The sequence below is a fragment of the Bremia lactucae genome, linkage group LG19 (assembly GCF_004359215.1).
Source record: "Bremia lactucae strain SF5 linkage group LG19, whole genome shotgun sequence".
Taxonomy (NCBI): Eukaryota; Oomycota; class Peronosporomycetes; order Peronosporales; family Peronosporaceae; genus Bremia; species Bremia lactucae.
Genome location: NC_090628.1, coordinates 1496828 through 1518111, shown reverse-complemented (window position 1 = coordinate 1518111; position 21284 = coordinate 1496828). Strand labels below are relative to the sequence as shown.

The following is a 21284-nucleotide window of genomic DNA, read 5'->3' as shown; positions in this document are numbered from 1 at the left end:
ATGGATTGGAGTTCTGTCTACGACAACAGCGGCGAAGAAGCGGGCAATTGGGAGGGCTATGGTGAGACTCGGTCTTCTCGAAATGCCTATCGCCTTTTGCATCAGCAGACGTCTCTTCAACCTGTTCATGATCAAGAACCAAGCGTACAGTACTCGCCTCTTGTCGCCTACGCCTTCACAGTCAACTACATCTTGGGCGTGGGCTCGCTAGGCATCCCGTACGCCTTCTACCGTGCCGGCATACTTATGGGCAACGCCATGATAATTCTCGTCACGCTACTGTCTTACATAACTGTCATGTGGGTCTGCGAAAGTGTCGCCAGGGCGCGCGAGGCCAGCCTGCTCTCGAACGAAACGACGGCATTAAAAGCCACCATTACAACAAGCACGACTTTTTCAAAATTTGATCATTTTCCTGAAGTTACGCAACTTTGTGATCAATTTTTGGGTTCCACAGGCTCAAAAATGTACCAACTTGCACTTCTCGGCCTCATGTATGGGGGCCTCGTTGGATACAGTCAGGTGTTTGTCAATACTTTTTTGACCCAAATCGATAAAATTGGGCATTGGAACGTGTCTAGTGTTCATGGAGCCATTGCCTTTGGCTGCATTGTACTTCCGCTATCGTGTTCCGACTTGACGGAACAGATTTATATCCAATTGCTCATGTCCGTAGTACGTTTTGCAGCCCTCCTTATTATGATTTTTAGCGCCGCATTTGCAATCTATACTGACCCGTACGACAGTGGAGTTCCGGCCAACTCGAGCTCAGAGGCGCCGTACATTAGTGACTACTCGCTCGTGGATTGGACTGGATTTAGTGTCATGTTTAGTACGAGCGTGTTTTCTCAACTATTTCAGCATTCCGTCCCGGGGTTGCTAGCACCACTGGGCCATCAGAACCAAGAAAAAGCTGCCGGGATTTTTAGCAGTACTTTGCTCACGACCATGCTGTTTTATATCGCACTCGGGTCGATTTGCTCGCTGTATTTTGGACCAAAGGTGTCGACTAGCGTGAATTTAAATTGGGCGGAGTTTACGTGGGGACTGAACGAGTCAATGGAGCTCGTACCGCTGTGGGCGAAATTTCTGTCGATGGTTGTTGTTGTCTTTCCTGCACTAGATACTCTTAGCGTGTTCCCGCTCATCTCTGTTACGCTGGGAGATAATATGGCTGCAATATTACCGAGCCATTGGACTCAGGGGCACAGGTCATCAACGTGGAAGCTGTTGTGTCGATTTGGGGCAGCTGTACCACCACTTCTGATTTCAATGTTTGTGTCGGATTTATCTCTTACGCTACAAATAAGTGGACTCCTGGGCATCTACGTGGCGTTTTTTGCCCCTGCGTTGCTGCAATTGCAAGCACGACAGGACATGACAAAAAGTCATATTTACAGCGGCATGTTTAGTGGATTGGCGTACGTCTATGGTGTATTTATGTTTGGCACGGTTGCATTACTCATTTTGCTTTATCAAGTAATGCTTCAAATCTTAAGCTAGAAATTACTTAAGTAAGGTAACTTGATCGCAGTATCAATTATTGTTAATTCTCTTAGCCTATTGACGAAATAACAGCCTCTTTAGGGAACACAGCCTCGTGTTAAATTAAATTAGTAGGAAAATAGAAAAAAATAGAAAAAGATATAGCATTGATCTGAAAACTCAATTCAAGCAAGCGCTTCATAATGTTATTTTTTTTTAAACGAGGACTGCAAACACTCGTCATTATGTGCTTATAAGATTAAAAGTCTTTAAAAAAGTGGGAGACCCAGCGATAGAAAGACGAAAGCCGCAAAAACAAGGAATTGTTGCAGCGATCCGAAGGGAACCGCAGCTGCCGCATTCTTATAGCGTGAACTCTCGAAAGACGAGCCCTCGCCGCTAGTCGATGATGAATCAGACTCAAACGTGGAACGGCGCTTAATAGGAGACGGAGCTGGCGTTGCTGTATCGCACGCTGATACAAACTTATCGAGGCTCATTTGAAGCGTCATATTTTGGTTGTCAAAAGTAGCCTCGCAACTCGGAATGTCCAAATCGTCCATAGAGCCAATCATCTCCTGGCAGGTTTTCGACTTGCACAACGCAGTTTGCTGAGTCTTTGTGAGACTTGTACGAGGTGGGATCAGAAAATTCAGCTTGCTGTCTTGAAGGCATTTGCTCACTTGACCCCTCACATCGTTAAATACACCCAACTCAATCGAAGTACATGGGTTTGCGTGGGCACATTTGCTTTTAGCAACCGCCACCAGCAGCAATGTCAAAATGGTTTTAGCAGGTTGAACCATGGTAATCTAAATAAGCGTTTGGGATGGGTCGCTATGGATGGTGAGTATCGTGTGCACGGAACACAGTCGATTGAATAGTGAATGATACCAAAGGCATCTTGTGCGTACTTGACGTCAGTATCCATCCATCTTTACCGCAGACCGTATTGATATCCGTCTTAGTCGTAGCGACAGCCCCTTGAGTGGTAGCAGAAGATTCTCAGTTTTTTGTTTGAAAAGCTTCAAATAACTCGACATATCACCAAGAAATTTCCACTTTGATGGATTGACAATTATAAGTCAAATTCGTGATATTCTTCTCGTTAAGGAAAAGCCCACAATAATTCAAACTATCTACTTCTTAATTTCAAACAATTATGAGCTCCGTTCTCCAAAACGAGTCGAAGTTGTTGGAGCCATACGTGTATATAAGCGAGCTACCGGGCAAGAATGTGCGTGGCAAGATGATTCGAGCTTTCCAGTCATGGCTGCGCGCTCCTGATGACGCTGTGCTGAGCATTCAAAGCATCATAGATCAGCTGCATAATGCCAGTCTGCTCATTGACGACATTGAGGATGACTCGGAGATGCGACGGGGGCAGCCCGTAGCTCACCACATCTTCGGCATCCCAGCCACGATCAATTGTGCCAACTATGTGTACTTCCTTTCCTTGCAAAAGTGCCAGGCATTAGGGAACCCACGGGCCTTGCAGGTCTACACTGACGAGATGCTGCGATTGCACCAGGGCCAGGGGCTCGATATATTTTGGAGAGACCATTTGCAATGTCCCACCATCGATGAGTATCTAGAGATGGTGCAAAATAGTTAAGACTTTCACCATATAGAGTGATGAGGATTTATCCTAATGATTTTTGTCATATTGTTGCTATAATTATAGAAACTGGAGGACTCTTTCGCCTGGCAGTGGGGCTCATGCAGGCCTTTAGTAACTGCTCTTTAGACTTTACACCGCTCGTGAATGCACTTGCCGTGTATTTTCAGATCCGCGATGACTATGTGAACCTCCTCGATGAAGTCTACATGGAAAACAAAAGCTTTTGTGAAGACCTAACGGAAGGCAAATTTTCCTTTCCCCTCATTGTAGCGATTCGTGAGAATCCTCAGGATTCTCGATTGTTGAGTATATTAAAGCAGCGTACCAAGAGCGCCAGTATGAAACAATATGCCGTGCAGTACTTGCGTGAGACGGGTGCTGTCAAGCTTACGCTAGAAAAGTTAAACCTTACCGTACACGAAATTCGTAGCGAGATTGCATCGCTAGGAGGCAATCTTGCACTGGAGAAAATCGTTGATGGACTGCACGCCACAATTAAGTGAGACCTTCCGGGTCAAACCAACGGGTATTGTGTTAGCATCCACAAAACATTTATCAAGGATAGAGGTAGTAAATACACAAGGCATCGTCATGTAGCTACTATTTATTTGCTGAAATCCAAAATAGCCGAAAGATGGTCGTGGAGCTCATTCTAAGCTTTTGTTCACTTGTTCAAGGTGCTGAACAGGTTCCCGCCGGTACAAATAGGTTGTAGACATTATTAGCTAATATATAAACAGCATTTCAGCCACTTGATCGGTGGTATTATCGCTGCCAACGCCGCCACAAGCTTTACACAATGACGAAAGCAAAATGCTAAAATAGGAGAACTTAACAGCGGCTTTTTATTTTTCGTCATTTTTTCGCAATATGTTTTTTCCGACTAGCTCGTCATTAATTGTTTAAGTAGGTCGATCATTAGTTATGAAATATCCATGACATTAAATTTCCATTTTTTTTAAACGTTTCCTTGCCCGTAAAGCTGAACAGCCTGTAACAAAAAAGTAAACATACACCGCAACGCGGCTTGTGGGCTCGCTTCGACTATGCTGGTCCGTCGTATGCGCGTCATGTCTATAAACTGGCAACATGGCACCTCACAACTTTCTGCGCGTTATACCGAAGCGGACAAGTCATTTTCGTGATATGGTAGTGACACGGCTGGCTTCGAGATTCTCAATCGCCGCTGTCGGGCGCTTCTCGTGCCATCGCGACACATAAGTTCGGCGCTGGAGGCGGTGGAAGTTTAGTAATATCAAATCAGACAGAGGCGGAACATCAGTTCTGCATCTTGCTGGCGAGCACCTTTTTTGGACCAGAGCTTCGCATATTTGTGTCTGGTCAGATCAGCCAGCTTTTTCCGGCTAGCATAACGCTCACTCCTTAATGACGGCAGGTTTCGAGACACATCATGAAAATTTAAGCCGCGAACATCCTCTGCATCTCACGTTGAGACGTTCGATTAAAATTCCTGAGATTTCTAAGAGCGATTTGAAGGCAGCTGGATTATTCCTTCAAAAGCATTATCACGAGATTTGGATGCGTCCAAGATTTCGACGGTAATGAAGCCAATCACAATCTTCACAATCCGTTAAAACTTTTTCATTTGTCAATATGCGCCATTTCATTCTGATACCAGAGCGCGAATCCAATCTGTTTGTATAATCATGCCATCTTTATTCTACAGATCCTTAAGCTGCTGCCACACCTATAGACGTAAAATGCTAATTCTTTACCATGTGGTTCCCTAACCAACTGCGTGCAATCTGACGATAAGCGCCGGTCACCCTTTGTCGATCAAATGTTGCGAATTACAACTGCAATTAAATTTATTTCAGTTAATGAGAAATTAAAACTTTCCGCATGCTTTGTCTCCGAGCAAACTCCCTTGCGTTGCTGTTATAACTGAGCTGAGGGCGTCACACTCGAGCCGGTGTGCGTCGGAGCCATATGTTAACATTGAGTTCGCAATGACTCCATTGCCATATGTCGAGGCAACCTTAAAGTTAAATCGCATCAGCCCCCCATTACTACCCTTTCTCTCAGTGGTGGTTGTATTTATAGAATAATTGCAACGGTCACGTCACATTTTATGCGGCTTTTCGCGCAAGCGAGACGGACTTCACTATTCCGCTACAATGCCGACCACAAAAACGTCAGGGTGTTGCGATACTGTAGCAAATCAGATCGAGAGGGGTTTTTCAACACGCCGAACGGTCTTCAAGGCTAAGAAACTGTCATATCCCACCAAATTAATCTTCCCCTACTACACAGGCACACACAGATGGACAATCCCACAACGGCCATTTTAGAAGCACACTAGCCAGCCTGACGCCAGCTTAGCTAGTACAAAGACAAGAGCGACGCCCTGCCCTTGCAACCGCGACACTTTCGCATCCAGGCTACTTGGAAGCAACGACGAATCATTCTTCAATGGGGGCCGCCATCATGAAGAGCTGTCTTGCCGGCGACCCTGCCGAGGCCCCCAATCGCCACCGCGAGCGCCTGTTACACTACGACGCCCGCTGTCGATACAAGCAGTCACGCATGCGCTCGCTCGCCAAGACGATGCCGCCGTCCTTTGCAGCCGCCGTACCGCGAGTCAATCGCCGCAGCGCTATCGGTCTCAAGGTGCCCAATTCGGAGCTTTTCGCGAAAACGTTCGCAACCCGTTGCCCGTTGCAGACCCAGGACCACGAGGTTGCCAAGCTCCGAAAGAGTCCACCTTGCTCGCTATCGTCCGAGGCCGCGACCATGTCCGAGAGCTCGTTCGTAGCGGACTCACCTTCGCACGATCGCCGCTCTCATCGCACCCCAGTGGCTGGATTTCGCGCGCTTTTACCGGATGATTACGTGCTAGAAGGTGAAATTGGCAAAGGGATTACCTCAGTCTGCCACAAGTGTGTGCGTTGTTCGGATGGCCGACGCTTTGCTTGTAAGATTGTCGATAAGAAAAAGCTCGCGCCTTCGTCTCGAAAACGACTTGAGGTGGCTGCACAACTACGACGGGAGGTCGATGTCCTGCGACGTGTGAATCATCCACATGTTGCCAAACTGGAACAATCTTTTGAAGACAGCAATTATCTAATTCTGATTATGGAGCTATTGGAAGGGGGTGAGCTCTTCGATGCCATTGTAAACAAGGGCTGCTTTTCAGAACGGGAGGCCGTGTATGTGGCGAGGTGTCTTCTGTCTGCCATTCAACACATGCACGCACGTGGTGTCGTACACCGAGATCTTAAACCAGAGAATATGTTGCTAACACGAAATCCAGATGGAATCAGTCCGCTGACTGTCAAAATTATCGACTTTGGCTTTGCAAAAATTCTTAAAGAGGGTTCAAAATCCACATCCTTCTTGGGCACAGGAGGTTATTTGGCCCCGGAGATTCTATTGCGACAGGCATATGACACTTCGGTGGACATGTGGTCTTTTGGTGTGCTCGTTTACTTGCTGTTGTGCGGCCGACTTCCTTTTGCGGCGACTACTCAGTTGCAACCAGCCCAAAGTATACAAAAGCTTTATAAACTTACCTTTCCGAGTAGGTATTGGCTCGGGGTCAGTCCCGTCGCCATTGACTTTTTGAGGCGAGTGCTTGTGGTTAACCCATCTATGCGGCTTACAGCCACAGAAGCACTTAAACACCCATGGCTTCGGGCGTGAAGATGGCGATGATCGTATTTAAATTTTATGAAAATCGTGTTTTATTTTTTTAAACAAGTTGCAGTTGTTTCACTTTTTGTATCGCAATGATAGCTGCGCCTACCATCGGCACACGATGAATTTTTTTTAAATTTCATCAGATCTCATGTTGCAGGCAAACTCGACACAACTTTTATGAGTGATGATACCAATAGAAGTCGCTGGGTTGGGGCAGTTAGCATAGAACATGGTAACTAGTATTGCAATACCGTATGTAGGTGGTGAACATAACCGGGTTCTATCTAAATGGTTGAGCCGACGTGTGCAATAAGCTCGGCTATTAGAAATAGGGAAATTTTGGATTCTGAAGGAACGGTTGCGCGCACTTCATCAATCAAGTTTAAAGAGTTTTTAATTTCTGGATTCCTCGTTGCTCCTTCGTTGTGCAGGAAGCGTGGTCTTTTTGAGGACATTCCAGCTTTAAGTGGACAACAAGCTCAACAACGCTTCATTGTTTGGTGGATGAACCGTCAATTATTTTTCGGCCACAGAAACAACTTCGGCAACCCAATACATTCCTCGACAGAATCTCTTTACTCTTGCATCAAGGCTGGCACTTTGTCCTAAAAACTGAATTCAAAGAGCTTCTTGATTAGCAGAAGGCGCGAAATATTTTATTTTTCTTACAACACCAATACTTCGACAAATATAAAAAATATAAATAATAGGTCGTGAAAAATGAGAACCCATTTCGAAAAAAATTACCATGAAGTTTCATTTTGGCTTTACGACATGCATTTACATTCATAGGGGTCGTACCAACACCAGATGATCCCACGAGTGTTGTCTTCGTTTCAGCAATACGTCTGCGGAAGCGAGGCGAGTTTAGTCGGCATAAAGATAACGATACCTATTTGTTTTAATATCTTTAGTCGGATAAAATATCGAATTTCATTCTTTCAAAAGGGATGTTGTCCGTCACAATACTTAGCTGAATTTTCTTTTTTCCATCAAAAGCTACGTAATTTGCGACGATCAAAATCACCTTGGTCAATATTTATATTTTTAGCATAAGCGGCCGCGTGATGGAGGACAAGTCGTTATCACCTGCTGTGAACAAAATTTCTTCGGCTCCATCACAATTGGTGCTAAATCAGTCAAATGAAGCCAATCGCAGTCCCTCTTCCTATTAATAAAATGTTGCATTCAATTTTTCTCCTCGGGCTGACTTGTATGTTGAAAATTGTGTGAGCTGTGAAGTTTTATAATATACGACATTTACGAATTTTCAAGCGATTAACGATTAACGATCCAACCAAGCTTCATTAGTTGCTTCACGAGATGGCACATTATTTTCATGGTGCTTTATAAGACAATATTCCCTTACGGCATCCGCACCGACACCCGTTAGTACGGGTGAGATAAATTTGCTATCATAGCAAGATCACTTGCAACATTCGTTGCAGCGCGCAATGCGGCATTTAATCATATGATACAATTTGTTGCGTTATAAGTTATCCAAGAGACCAATTAAGGTGGAGCCTTGAATTTTAATGTTTTTCGAGAGGCAAGTCACAAAAACTTAATCACATTACGATATTTATCGTGCAGTGTAGCGTATCATTCGAATGTGCATAGCTGATCACACGTAAAAAACGATAAGGTGCTTTTCAAAGGCTTTCTTAAGATATTCGAGCCCTAATGGGCCCTTTGGCCCCAAATTCGCAAGAATCGCTGTGTAAGTTGTTCTGCTGACTGTCAAGGCAAGCAAATGTGCTGAGAAAGCTGAGGTGCTTGACTAGAGATTCAAAATTGTCAACTGTATTTTTTTTATTGGCTAGCACTGTGAATCGCCTGATTTCCAAAATGCCGGTGCTGCATTTTTATTACTGGGTCAATGTGCTGCAGTTGCATTGTGTCTGCCAGGCCGACGAGCTCGACAAGCGATAAGCGCTCCTAGCTCCCTTCCTTCGAAACGCTGGTCGAACATTTGCTTGCTGTTAAACATACATCTGCAAGTGTAAGTTCAACAGCATGCAACACTCATTCACTATCACGCACGATTGTATCAGCGGAAATCCTGGACAACCTATCAGCGGTATTTCAGTCATGAATATTGATCAATATAATGTTTGCAGGATATTTTTGGTAGAAACTCGCTAAATTTTGGTGGACTGACGTTTATCGACGGCGGTAACCAAGATACTAGTGCCTATCAATTTCCAAATTAAGATTTAAGGCTGCGGATATAATTAAACGATGAATTAACTAACACTCGATTGCAAAATATCGTGACAAAGGCGCCAAAGACATAAGTAATCTATTGAGGGGATATTTGAGTTTGCTTAATCCTAATAGGCGATGACGGAGCATTACTCCCGAGCATGAATGACACTTGACGTTGCAGCGTACGGAGCCAGCAAATATAAATATGTGCCACTTTTATTATTTTTAAAACTGTAGGAGGCGGCCAGCTTTAAAAGCCCAAATGGGTGCCACATGCGACAGCGATTATAGATTGTGGCCCTCTTGATAATTTCTTTATCAAAAGCCTACTGCTCCATCGTCGCTAACACATGATTAGCAAAACGATTTCAATAAATACTTCGGAGGCTGTCTTAAACAAAGTTCACCGAAGCATGCCCGTTAAAAGCACCAATTCGTCCTTGTGATAAATTGTACAGTTTAGTTTAAATACCGAACTCATTTCGTGTGGTACACTCTATCGCAAGTACGAATTTTTATGCAACTTCGATCTTTTGCTACCTTAATTCAAGCTGCCGTCTTCATTGACATAACTACGTTTCTAGTTACACTTTCCAAGGATGAATATAGAAGCAGTTTCTGTAGTCATTCTTAAAATATTGTCACCCTTTACAACCAAGACAGCCTGAAACTCCAAATGTTAAAGTAGAGCCACAATAACTAAACTTCATTTAATATTTGCTGCCAAGATGCTCACAAGTGTTCCTATGTCCACTACTTCAGATCAAGTTCTGTTACCACTGTCGCCTTTGGATGCAATGATGGGCTACTTTCCCCTTTCGATTCTATTCATCTTTCCTCCTCCATCAACATCAACTCCCTTCGATCTCACAAGGTTGCACTCGTCCTTCGTCTCTCTTGTTGAGCAAGACTACCCAATTCTCATCGGCGAGCTCTACACAGAGCCGAAGTCAGGAGTTATTAGTGTAATGCAGACAGCGAAGCATCGTGATAATGGAGCATACCAGATCAAATTTGAGACAAATCCACGATATTCAATGACCACAAGGCAGGCAATTCAAAGTCGTTCGTGGGAGCTGATGCCTAGTAGTAAAAGCAAACTAGAGCTTATTCGTGTGAGTGGAACGCTACTGCGGGATGGCGGCCTTGCTGTTGGCATTGATACGAGTCACATGTTGTTTGACGGGGAAGCCATTTTCACATTCATGACTGTCTGGGGGCAGCATTACAGTGGCGTAAAGAAGGAAGAGCGACTTGTAGTGAGCCATGAGCGACAACTGATGAATGGAACGAATAAGCCTTCAAAAATGGAGCACCCCGAATTTCGCGTGGATTCCGACGATGAAGTTAGTAGTAAGTCCAATATTGCTACTCAAACCCTTCCCGCACGGAGGTACCACAATTTTCATTTTTCACCGAATATGATGAAAAAAATTAAAGAATGGACGAATAATAAAAATTATGGTAACGAGACTACGAATGTGTCGTATGCAAGCACGCTCGACGCAGTAACTGCGTTATTTACCATATTAATCACGAGAGCCCGTGCTCATAGTCAAGATGTAAAAATTACCACTTTTGTAAACGCCCGACTACGACTTGAGCCCTCGCTTCCTCGAAATTACGTCGGAAATGTCACATTCAATGCCCTATCGACGTACGCCAACAGTGAGCTGCAACCGCACGTGAATTCAGAAGCGCAAGTGTCTCCAGAAACCTTAAGTAAGCTTGCGCACCGCGTGCGTGAGTCGATCCTTCGTTGTAACAATGATTTTATGCGCGATGCTTTAAATTTCTTGGCCGAGCAAACTAGTAAGGCGGTTGTAAAGACTGGGACAAATTTTGCGTATGGTACAGACCTTGCGTTTTCATCCTGGCTGCACATGGGCATGTACAATGCTAACTTTGATGGGGTTCATCCATGGTTTGCTTCTTGTCTTGGTTATGAAGGCACCGTTTTTATAACTGAAGCTCAAATGGGCGGACAAGGCATCGACGTTGGCGTCACCCTCGAGTGTGGTGCGCTGCAGAAATTGGAAAGAATGGTTGCTAAAGTGTGTGAGGAATTGGAAAAAAAGCAATAAGCCATAAAACGGATTACCGAAATCTTATAATATATCTGGTGTGTCCCACACAACAGGGAAACGTTACAACATCGTGAAATTTGTTGCTGTTTGCTCTTGCAAGCAACAGCTAATGTAATTCAGGGTAAGTTTTCACTCCTTTAAAAGCTAAAACGGCATTTTTTCGTAGTTGCAGATCGAATAAAAAGTTATGTTCTGGAAGCATTGTTTGGTTTAACGGCTATTTTCCATATAATGGGTAGTATATCGCGCGCAACATTAGCCAACGACGATCTAGCAAGGCTTGAGTGCTAACTCGTAATGCCTTCGCATAAAGGACTGTCGTCCTTATTAGTAAAATTTCACCGCTGCAACTCACAGCAATTAGATCCAGAACAGCACACTACAAGTTCAATTGCCCCCGTTTGATGTAGCACAACTTCACATTATAATCGGACGATCTCCATTGTGCGCTGTTCTTTTGAAGGAAGCAGCCTTTTCTCTACCCCCACAGTCTTCTCACACTCTGCGAATGTGACAGCGTCACCCGCGTCTTTTAGCGTCGCCAAAATGTACTCAAATCTAAAGCCACAATAAACGCATTATCATCAACACGAGCCAGGAAATGCAACAGGTAACCAATAACCTGCGCTGTGCTTCATGAGCTTCTGCTTTCTGGTGCACAAGCCTTCGTTGCAATTCTTCTGTTGCCTTGACTGTTGCCTCAATTTTCATCTGAAGCTCCTCCTGAGACCGTGGCTGACCGCTTGGTGTCGTGTCACTTTGTATTTTGTCACTTCCCAGCAGCAGCTTGGCCCACTGTGCATTCTCCTGGTGCCGCTCAAATGCACGGTGGCGCGTGACACACAACTGCTGCTTCGTTTCTTGCGATATAAGAAATGGCGTAGCACTTACTGGTGGCACAGGCACCTGAATTGCGCGATCAACTCGCACATGCTGCATTCAGAAAATCGTAATATTTTTAGGAGAATGTTCTCTTTTTTTAAATTCCGCCCCCCCTTTTGGTTGAGCCACACACCTCCCTTTTTTAATTAAATAAAATCTAAGATTAAAAGAACACATTTCTTAATTTCGCTATATCGCAAAATTGACAATCATTCCTCTAGAGGTGTAAAGAGTCAATTATTGACGGAAGGGGACGCTTGGAACGGTAAATTTGAAACAGAATTTTTTTTATGAAGTAGCGCAATATGACGACATTGACGTTGCAGACTAGGACGCGATTAATAGAATCGTATCTGCATATACGAAACTTTGGCGACTCAAGACGTTCGGAAACGAATCCAGCGGACGTTTGATGTGACAGGGTCACACAGCAACTCACAGAAAAAGTTTTGACTGTTATATATTGAGATCTTTTAGCAGTCTTACTACAATAATAAATCAAGCTACTATGTAACGGGATAAAGTCGTCCCAATGTTACACAGTCCCCGTTGAGTACACTTGGTGTACTTAAGGGGATGGTCAATTACTAAATGATAGTAATTAGACCCAGCACTCGGGTGTGGTGCACATTTGTGACCAACCCTTGTGGATGTGATGCACATGGGTGCATTCACATTAGGAGGGATGACGCCCAGCGTCATCCTTGATGACGGCTAGCGTCATCCGTTACGCGAGGTATCTATAAAGTTAGGCTCGCAATAGATATTAAATTACATCTATAGATAAATCATTTTAATTGGTAAAAATAGGTATTTGTATTTAATTCTATTAAATATAAATCAGTCTGAATACTACTTCCTACTTGGTAAGTGCGCACGAGGAGGCGGATTACCGCTCCCGTGACGACACTTAACCAGAGTATTTAGTGTGTTGGGTGAGGTCGCTTGCGCGCCCACCACAACTACGTCACTGCACGCAAGAGAAGCAGGTTTAACCGCTTCCTCGCTGTGCTATGGTGTGTGTCTAAGTAGAGCGTGGCCGCATTACGACGTGCCCGCCAACAGAAGTACTACGATAAAAACGTCGTGCTCACCAGATTGTATTCAAGAAGAGAGTTCTCGTTATGGTGATACAAGTCGCACTCCATTGGCTCACGCCGCAAAGGATGCAGACATGAAACGAGCAAAGCTTGCTGCACGCAAAACTGGGTAATTAAAGGTCATTCAGATGATTAGTGAAAACGTAGCCAAGTTGGAGCTACCACGGTCAATAAACCGAATGAATCCTTCATTCAACGTCGATGTATTATCGCCCTATGTCCCGACTCTCCGCAGGTTCCTTACCAAAATCGACTAAATACGTAAATAATGTTCGCCGGATCTTCTTTAAATTATAGAACGACTTTTGAAAGAAATACAAATTTAATCGCCAACCACACTGGTTCGTGGGAAAACTATAGAAGAAGCAATTTGGAAAAAGAAAAAAACATCCGCCATGTCTCTTACTGGAAGGATCTCACAGCCGACCTTAATCAGCGTCAACGAGAGATCAATTCAGGGTGAATGTCAGGACCATTTACTTAGTGAGGCTTTGTCTCTGCTTAAAGCTTTATAACCACTCATTTAGTTAGTGCTTTAAAATCATACTTACATTGTATGTATGCGCCAAGTAGGAGAGATGATAATTAGAAAGACATAGATAAGGATAGGCGATACCTTTGAGAGTAGCTTAATTATTAGTTAAGGAAAAGCATTAAAATTAATTCAGTCTTTAATTAGCCTCCATCCTTACAAACGGAGACTAGCTCAACTTTCTTGAAAATCCCAACTTAAGCCTTCACGCCAATTTGCACACCAATGCCTCACCTTGGCTACACCTTTACCGTAGCTATCGTTGTTTGTACGACGCTACAAGTTTTAACCAGCGCTGCTACATGCACGGATGACGAGCAGACAACTGTGGACAAACTTTACATGGAATTATCCAGCAGCAGCGCATGCGAAAATCTTGTTTTTAATTCGGGTGTCACGTCCCTCGACTACTGCATGAACCGCGAGTGTCTTTCGGTGCTCAGCGACGCTGTAGACCAGCTGCCAGACTGTACGAGCAATGATGAAATCGATCGCAAGAAAGGGTTGGCAACCATCATCACATTTTGTATTGGCGCGAACGAATTGTTGGATAGCTCGGCCTCGGCCTCGGCCTCGACGTCGGCAAGCGGCAGCAACAATGACTTCATTACCTCGGGTACATCAAAAAGCGCTGTGGTTAGAGGTAATATGGTCTTTTGGCTGCCCATCGCGCTCTACGTTTTTGTTGCATGGTGATTTGAGTTCATTCGACAAGTGTTCATTGCCACGATTATGTCGTGAGACTTAGGGTGACCTTAAATTGTCGCTATCCACGTCGAATTATATTAGGCTAAACTCCAGGTTCTTCACCTATTCATTCCCCAATTATTGGCTGACCTTACAGCCAAAAGACACAAACTACAATAATCATATCTAAAAATTAAGCAGCAGTTTACATTTCAATAATTCCTCTATCTTCGTTTAAAAGCGCTTACTATCCGTTACACCTTTCTGAGACGTTGCATTTTCGCCAATATTCGCATCGGAAAATTGAGAAGCTACAAACATTACTTGCCAGCCGGCAAACGTGGATTGTGCTAACTTTGCTGAAGTGGCTACTATCGATGCTTCCTTCAGCACGCCCAACACCGAGATGCTATTGGCATAATGCTTCTCAGTGAAGGCCATGTATTTTAGGATCGTCTACAATAAATAAAACTAGAGAAAAACTTTCGAGTCACTCTTCCTTCATTGTCAAACACAACACTACAAGTTAAAGTCTCCAACACATCGAGATATGATCGCGTCCATGCTGCTATCCCTTGCAGCTTTTTCGTCGGCCACAAATGCGGCTGAGTGTACGAATTCCGAAGCTATTATGGCTGCCTCCGTATGGGCCAGGGCGGTTGCCTCAACGCCTTGTTCGCTATATAAAATGCAGATTGATACTATCTGCTTCAATGCGCCGTGCAATGCCACCGACTGTGTCAGCGCCGCCGAAGGGGTGGTGCAAGATCTTCCAGACTGTACAATTAATGGAGTTAACTTCAAGACTGAAGTGCAAAACGCTCTCTTAATGTGCAAGGAAAGCAACTTCGAGAAACCAGGCTTTTCGTCGGACATCACTAGTGCATCGACAGCCTCGGACCTCGGAACCAAATCTGATCAGACCCCTTCATCGTATTATCCAATAAGCGGCGCCAGTTTATCGAATCCACCAGATTCCGATTTTAAGACTGCACCGATTCCCTCGTCAGGGCCCTCATCAAGGCAAACACTTACTTCCTCACCAGAGTCCCCATCAATGCAAACACCTACTCCGACATTATCATACGCTAGTTGTACAGCTGCAGAGATCAAGAGCATAAGGAATATGTACGTCGCTACAGCTTTGAGCGACGAGTGTGCGGCAAATTCGATAATCAATGGTGACAATATTGAGATTTTGTCTCAATGCAATTCGATTTGCACGAATATGATAAGCGGCTTAGTTAATAGGATGCCCAACTGTTTCTTTGGATACGAGTACATCAACAAAAAGGAATCTTTCTCCAGTCAGCTCAACAAATGTAATCAAGGTGCTAGCTTAATCAGCATCGCAATGCTCGGGGAAAGCTTCGTCTTTTTCGCGTCTTCTTCAGGTCCAGGTTCTGTCGAAGCAGATGATAGCGTATCGAGATCAGCAGAGGATGACTATGATAGCATTTCGTTGGGCAGTACTTCGGAGAATTCAAACAGTAAAAGCGAAAGCAATGCTGCTTCACCACGAGGAATCAATTTTCTTCTTTGGGTCTCGCTTGCAGCTACAATGACCCTTCCCATTACGAGCTAACAGGGTAAACGTCAAGAACGAAGTATTAACTTTAATTAATTTTGACTTAATAAATCCAATATTACAAATTTGGTAATATTGACGCAATGAGACATTATTTCTATTGATTGGTTGATTAAAGTTTAAATCAACCCCGCCAATCTTTACAAGACACGATTAGGCGCCGCGCAAGGAGGGCATTGCAGAAATAGTTATTAATATATTAAAGCCAGTAGGTAAAATATCGTTTTGAAAGAACTTGATATATTAACACAGTATTACTATTTCTCTATTCTCAAGCATTTAGAACCTTCCTCTGCACGTCGTGTTAATGTCACCACCTTGAAAATTATAGTGGCAAATAAATTCCCGCTAAAGTCCCAAGTCGATTATATGACAATGTTTTTTAGCGTGATCTACATTATCTAGGTGAATTTCAGCTTAATTTCACATTATTGATTGATATACTGCAATTAAATTATAGAATCCTTTACACATCGACAACGTCCGCAATGCCGCTCAACAAAAGCTGATATTGTAAGTCACCTTAAAATTGATTTATATGGAGAGCGCTCATATTCGTTTGAAGGAACTCCAAAAATGGGGCGTCGAACAATTTATTCGACGAAAATCGCTAGAAGACTGCAGACTCAACTTTGTTGAGCGTGATATATCTCTACGACAATGATATTGCGCCTATAAATTGATAACAATAGTTTATGTAAAGGTTTTAACAACAGGCACACCTGTAACAGTTAAAAGACGTGTAAATTGAAATCCAATACACGCTTATGGGTAAACAGTACGATGATGATTTCATCGTTCTGGATTTGGATGCCATGGTAATCCTTGGATTACCATTGCTCGGAAAGTACGGGCCATGCATAAACTGTCAGCATCAAGCCGTGACGAGGCCTGACTCTCCTTAATCAGATGGTCATCTGAAGAACGTTTTGAAGCGCTCACAAGCGTGTGGATGTCTACGAGTCAGTGCGATGGCCTCACTTGTGGTTCGGTCGTTTGCACGACAGCTCTAGACCTCTGCGTGCTAACCCATTAAACTGTAGAGTTAGTTACCGACAACTGTGCACAAGTATAGGCAGCGTCGAAATTCGACCACTCGAATAAGTGGAGTGGTTCGAGACAAGGATGCTTACTTGAAAAGCAACATCCAAGAAAATTGGAAACGCCTGTGAATTAGAGACAGTGTGAAAGTCCTAGATCGACTGGATAGTCGATCGTAGAGGCAATTGGAGAAGTTACTCCCCATATAGAACTTGCAAGTATAAATTCCTAAAAATCTGCGGGAATAAGTCCTCAGAAACTTGTGGTCGAAGGATCCCAGGTACCCCTGAAAATAAGTTCCAAAGAGGAAACTGCGACATCAAATGTCTTAGTACACAACGGACCAAGTGAGGCGCTTATACACTTGATCTGATAACGCCTCCAAATTAATTTCTGAGATAACTCAATTGCCAACGCTAGAACCGAAACGTTGTTGCGGTCGTGTAATGAGCCACATGACAGGATTAACAAGCGAAATAGACGATTACATTTGTAGGCAAGTGCTTTACCCGAGTAGCCGGCACAGCGTGTCAATTTATTATTGGTTCATTACTGGGGGCCTAAGGACTTATAATAGACCAATGATAAATTACATGGAATTGAGTGGTTCCTGAGAGGCGGGAACACGGTCGCAATTGATTAGAGTTTAGTATCTTAATTTTACTCGTTACCTATTACTTGGGCTGGAGGCTTCCTCAAGCGTTTCGTGTAAGCTAGTAACGGGTCGTGCTAGCCCCGTTACAGGTCGGCAGCAGTATTTCCTAAGAGCCTACGGGTTTTCAGCAGCTCATTGTTTGACAAAAGTGTCCTCGAAGAAAATACTCGGATGGAACGTTTTACGTCCCAATCGTGGAAGTCGTTGAAGGCAAATTCTTTATATAAGAATTTGATCGAATTCATGGATGTATTCCCTGGATCCGTACCGTGGAGTCGCCTCAGAATAAGACACTCGACACGAGATCGACCTGATTCCAGGGTCGAAATACTGTGTCATGAAGCAATGGCCATTGCCTCGTGAACAAGTATTAGCGATCGACAAATTCTTTGCTGATCGCTTAGCAGCACGTCATGTGAGGAAGTCGACCTCCCCGCATAGCTCTCTGACCTTCTGCGTGCGTAAAGTAACAGAAGTGTGGTGGATTGAGCATGCGTTCAATATATTGAGCGCTGCAGCGGTGCCGGATCAAACGCCGATACCACGAAATGACGTAGTCGTTGATGGTATGTCAAAGAGTACTATCTTTTCTTCAATGGATCTGATGGACGGATTCTATCAGATCCTTATGCCTGAATAGGATATCCTCTTTACAGCAGTAAGCACCCCAAGCGGTGTGCTATGTAAGTGGCTCGTCATGCCACGGGGACTTAGTAATGCCCCTGCGACATTCAACAGATGTGTGACCACTCTGTTAAGATCGGTATGGGATTCCCCATCGAGTTACAATGATGTTATCTTCGTTCATAGCAAAGGACGTTGTAGTACATCGAACCCACGTCTGAAAGGCTCTTACACTTATGAGTAAGCATACGTTGCATGCAAATCTCAAGAAGAGTATATTCGCTGCAAGAGAAATTCCGCTTTTTGAGTGCATCGTGGGTAAACACGGTGTGCACCCTTATCCGGAAAAGATCAAGGTGATCACCGACTTGCCTATGCTAGTCGATGTAAAGAGACTTCGGCTTAGCGGCGTACTTACACAAGCTCTCGCGCAATTATGCCGTAATGACTATACATGCTTCTTCTTTGTTATAGAGTAATTTTGGAGTGGTCATGGAACGCTGATTGTCAGCGTTCTTTGAGGGTACCAATCATAGCTTGATGCAATCGAAAATCCTGGCGATAGCAGCTCAAGACAGATCATTTCATGTGGCCTGTAACGCCAGCGATTATGCAATCGGCTGTGCGTTAATGCAATATGACATAGACGGCGCAGAGCGCGTCGTCTGCTATTAGTCGCATCTGCTTCAACCAGCTGAACGCAATTAGCCAGTGCATGGCAAGGAATGTCTTGTTATGAAATATGCACTGGCTCAGCTTAGTGTCTATCTCTTTGGAGATAGACTGTTCATTATTCATACGGCCATGCGTCTTTGCTCACGGCCGTAGACAGTCCACACATCTAGCAAAGAATGGCGAGGTGGCTAACCTTCTTTGCGGAGTATAATTTCTCCGTGGAAAATAAACCAGGACGACTTAACGTCGTCGCTGATGCCCTTTCGCGCCGACCCGATTTCAAATCGGCATCGCAAAACAACAATTACGATAAGCCCACTGTTGCGACAATGATTGTTCCGTTGTCAATATTACTTGACGATGTTAGAAGATCATATTTAGAAGATAAGGTATTAATGGGTTGATAAATTACCTTCGGAATCCATTTCAACAATCCTTGAAAGGATTGTCGAAATCGTATCGATTCTCAACAGATCGATACACAACACGAAATGGTTCACTGTATTACACAGCCATTGCTGGCGACACACCTCGTGTCGTCATCCCACCTATAAAATTGCGTTTACGCTTATGCATGAGTGCCACGATGCACCAATAAGCAGTCCGTATCTATGGACTTCGTCTTCGGATGTGCCGAAGACGATCACAACAAATCGGGATTCTTGTGTTTGGTGACCATTTCAGCAAGATGGTACTTCGTGCTACTGTTCCGGAGTCGATCACAGCCAAAAGCTGTGCTCGTGTCTTTAATGACACAATATTTCGACTCCATGTGTAACCCAGTGAAGTGGTTTCGGATTTAGACCCACGGTTCACGGCGAAGTTATGGCAATCTGTTTCAAACCACTTGGAATATTGTTGAACATGTCAACTTCTGACAATGCTGAAACAGATGGTCAGACAGAAGGTGCAAATCGTATATTCGTAGAGATATTTCGCGGATACATCCACAGTCTTACGTGTTGGAGCGTGTTCTTGCCGATGGTAAAATTTGCCATGAATTCAATGCATGCATCTACAAAGCATACACCGTTTTTCGTGAGCGGCTCACACCATCCAAGTTTACCCACTTTGTTTGAGAGTAACTCTTATTCAAGTGGGGGAGGGACCCACTCGAGCAAAAAGCAATTTAGCTCTCGCTCATCACGCATTGACTCTACGGTCAATGCGAAGGATTCCATATTTGATTTATATCAACATTGAAGTGGATAAGTTCGGCAATAACGAAAATGCTTTTACTGACTTTGATTTTAATGGTGAAGACTCAGTAGCGAAAACAATAATATTAGTGAGAACAATAATGCTCTCATTAATGCGGAGAATGACGTCTCCGCAGTGCACACCGATCGCACTGAAGACAAAAGCAAAACCGAATCAGCAGAAGAATTCCTGCTGGCTAGAGAAGCAGTGGTTCGTTTCGTACTACTTTTCATTGCTGGTGCAACGAACCGATAGAAGAGGAACTCTGACAAAAATGAAAGATACACATTCTTTCATTATATCTTTATGATCTAGTCCTACTGTCTACGGTAAACCTACCCAAATATGTGGTGACGAATGTGGTCAGTAATAAATTACTGCCCAGGTATATCGGCGCGTTTCGTGTACCACATCGCCAAGGCAATGGGTACACGATCGATCTGCCTCGTAGGATGCGTAAGCATCTTACGTTTTATGTCCGGCGTCTTCGCCCGTACCATCAGTACGAGTCGTGCCTTTGTCATCTCCGAGCAATCGCAATGCAAGATCATCGAAAAGTTGAGTCAGCCATTAGTGGTGCTTGTTGTATGCATGCACGTGTAGTCGGTAAACATGATCCAGGAACAAGAGAGCTGCCTCCTCGCCTGTGATCGATGTTTTACATGGTGCTAAATGCACCATCTTGCTCAGTCTGTCTACAAAGACGACTAGCCCTGTCCGAACCTTATGATCGGGCGGCATGCCAAACATGAAGTCCAGACTTACTGACTTCCAACAGTTGGTTGGAATCGGTAGCGGCTTCAGTGGCGCACTGCTGGACGGTGCAGGCTTAATGCGCTGACACTGTTCGCAAGAGCGAATATAGTTGGCCACCCATCTATATAGGTGTGGCCACCAAAATTCCTCTGACACTCGTAAGAATGTCTTTTCACGGCCCAGATGCCCACTAGATGGTGCATCATGGAGCTCGTGAAGGATCATCAACTTGAGATCTGTGTCATGAGGCACATAGATTCTCAAGGGATCACAAGGTGACAGCTGATGCCATAACAGGCCATCGCTGTAGCTAAAGCGATTGAGCTTAGCTTTCAGGTGCGACGGAAGGGAAACCTTTCGTCCACCGAAGTGATCCAACAGCAGGCGACAGTGGTCGTCCTGACTGTAGCTCTCTTTTATCTCGGAGGCCAATGAGCTCGTCACGTGGTATGCCTTCATGGCTGCCAACGTCGACGGCTGAAA

At 44.2% G+C, this 21284-nt stretch overlaps 9 protein-coding genes across 9 annotated transcripts; 5 read left to right on the top strand and 4 right to left on the bottom strand.

Moving 5' to 3' along the window:
* On the top strand, positions 1-1503 carry CCR75_003058 (uncharacterized protein; the record flags this gene model as incomplete). The annotated part of the gene is made up of 1 exon (XM_067961155.1): positions 1-1503. One exon carries the CDS (start codon positions 1-3, stop codon positions 1501-1503), a length of 1503 nt encoding a protein of 500 aa, XP_067823829.1.
* Positions 1504-1754: 251 nt separating this feature from the next.
* On the bottom strand, positions 1755-2291 carry CCR75_003059 (uncharacterized protein; the record flags this gene model as incomplete). The annotated part of the gene is made up of 1 exon (XM_067961156.1): positions 1755-2291. The coding sequence occupies one exon, from the start codon at positions 2289-2291 to the stop codon at positions 1755-1757; it is 537 nt and encodes a 178-aa protein (XP_067823828.1).
* Positions 2292-2647: 356 nt separating this feature from the next.
* CCR75_003060 (uncharacterized protein) lies at positions 2648-3942 on the top strand (the record flags this gene model as incomplete). Its single annotated transcript, XM_067961157.1, has 2 exons — positions 2648-3095; positions 3170-3942. The coding sequence occupies 2 exons, from the start codon at positions 2648-2650 to the stop codon at positions 3607-3609; spliced, it is 888 nt and encodes a 295-aa protein (XP_067823970.1). The 3' UTR covers positions 3610-3942.
* Positions 3943-5539: 1597 nt separating this feature from the next.
* CCR75_003061 (uncharacterized protein) lies at positions 5540-6769 on the top strand (the record flags this gene model as incomplete). Its single annotated transcript, XM_067961158.1, has 1 exon — positions 5540-6769. One exon carries the CDS (start codon positions 5540-5542, stop codon positions 6767-6769), a length of 1230 nt encoding a protein of 409 aa, XP_067823933.1.
* Positions 6770-9771: 3002 nt separating this feature from the next.
* On the top strand, positions 9772-11058 carry CCR75_003062 (uncharacterized protein; the record flags this gene model as incomplete). The annotated part of the gene is made up of 1 exon (XM_067961159.1): positions 9772-11058. One exon carries the CDS (start codon positions 9772-9774, stop codon positions 11056-11058), a length of 1287 nt encoding a protein of 428 aa, XP_067823971.1.
* Positions 11059-11153: 95 nt separating this feature from the next.
* CCR75_003063 (uncharacterized protein) lies at positions 11154-12042 on the bottom strand. Its single transcript, XM_067961160.1, has 2 exons — positions 11684-12042; positions 11154-11619 (listed from the first exon to the last, which is right to left on the bottom strand). Exons 1-2 carry the CDS (start codon positions 11998-12000, stop codon positions 11484-11486), a joined length of 453 nt encoding a protein of 150 aa, XP_067823972.1. The 5' UTR covers positions 12001-12042; the 3' UTR covers positions 11154-11483.
* Positions 12043-13800: 1758 nt separating this feature from the next.
* On the top strand, positions 13801-14271 carry CCR75_003064 (uncharacterized protein; the record flags this gene model as incomplete). Its single annotated transcript, XM_067961161.1, has 1 exon — positions 13801-14271. The coding sequence occupies one exon, from the start codon at positions 13801-13803 to the stop codon at positions 14269-14271; it is 471 nt and encodes a 156-aa protein (XP_067823973.1).
* Positions 14272-14413: 142 nt separating this feature from the next.
* CCR75_003065 (uncharacterized protein) lies at positions 14414-15138 on the bottom strand (the record flags this gene model as incomplete). The annotated part of the gene is made up of 3 exons (XM_067961162.1): positions 14414-14433; positions 14511-14718; positions 14803-15138. 3 exons carry the CDS (start codon positions 15136-15138, stop codon positions 14414-14416), a joined length of 564 nt encoding a protein of 187 aa, XP_067823974.1.
* A 60-nt stretch (positions 15139-15198) lies between these two features.
* CCR75_003066 (uncharacterized protein) lies at positions 15199-15381 on the bottom strand (the record flags this gene model as incomplete). Its single annotated transcript, XM_067961163.1, has 1 exon — positions 15199-15381. The coding sequence occupies one exon, from the start codon at positions 15379-15381 to the stop codon at positions 15199-15201; it is 183 nt and encodes a 60-aa protein (XP_067823840.1).
* Positions 15382-21284: the final 5903 nt, after the last annotated feature.

Coding starts and splice junctions, on each gene's coding strand:
- CCR75_003063 (XM_067961160.1), bottom strand. CDS start 12,000: ATGCAGCATGTGCGAGTTGATCGCGCAATTCAGGTGCCTGTGCCACCA. Junction 11,620..11,683: donor GCTCATGAAGCACAGCGCAG/GTTATTGGTTAC, acceptor TTGTGGCTTTAG/ATTTGAGTACATTTTGGCGA.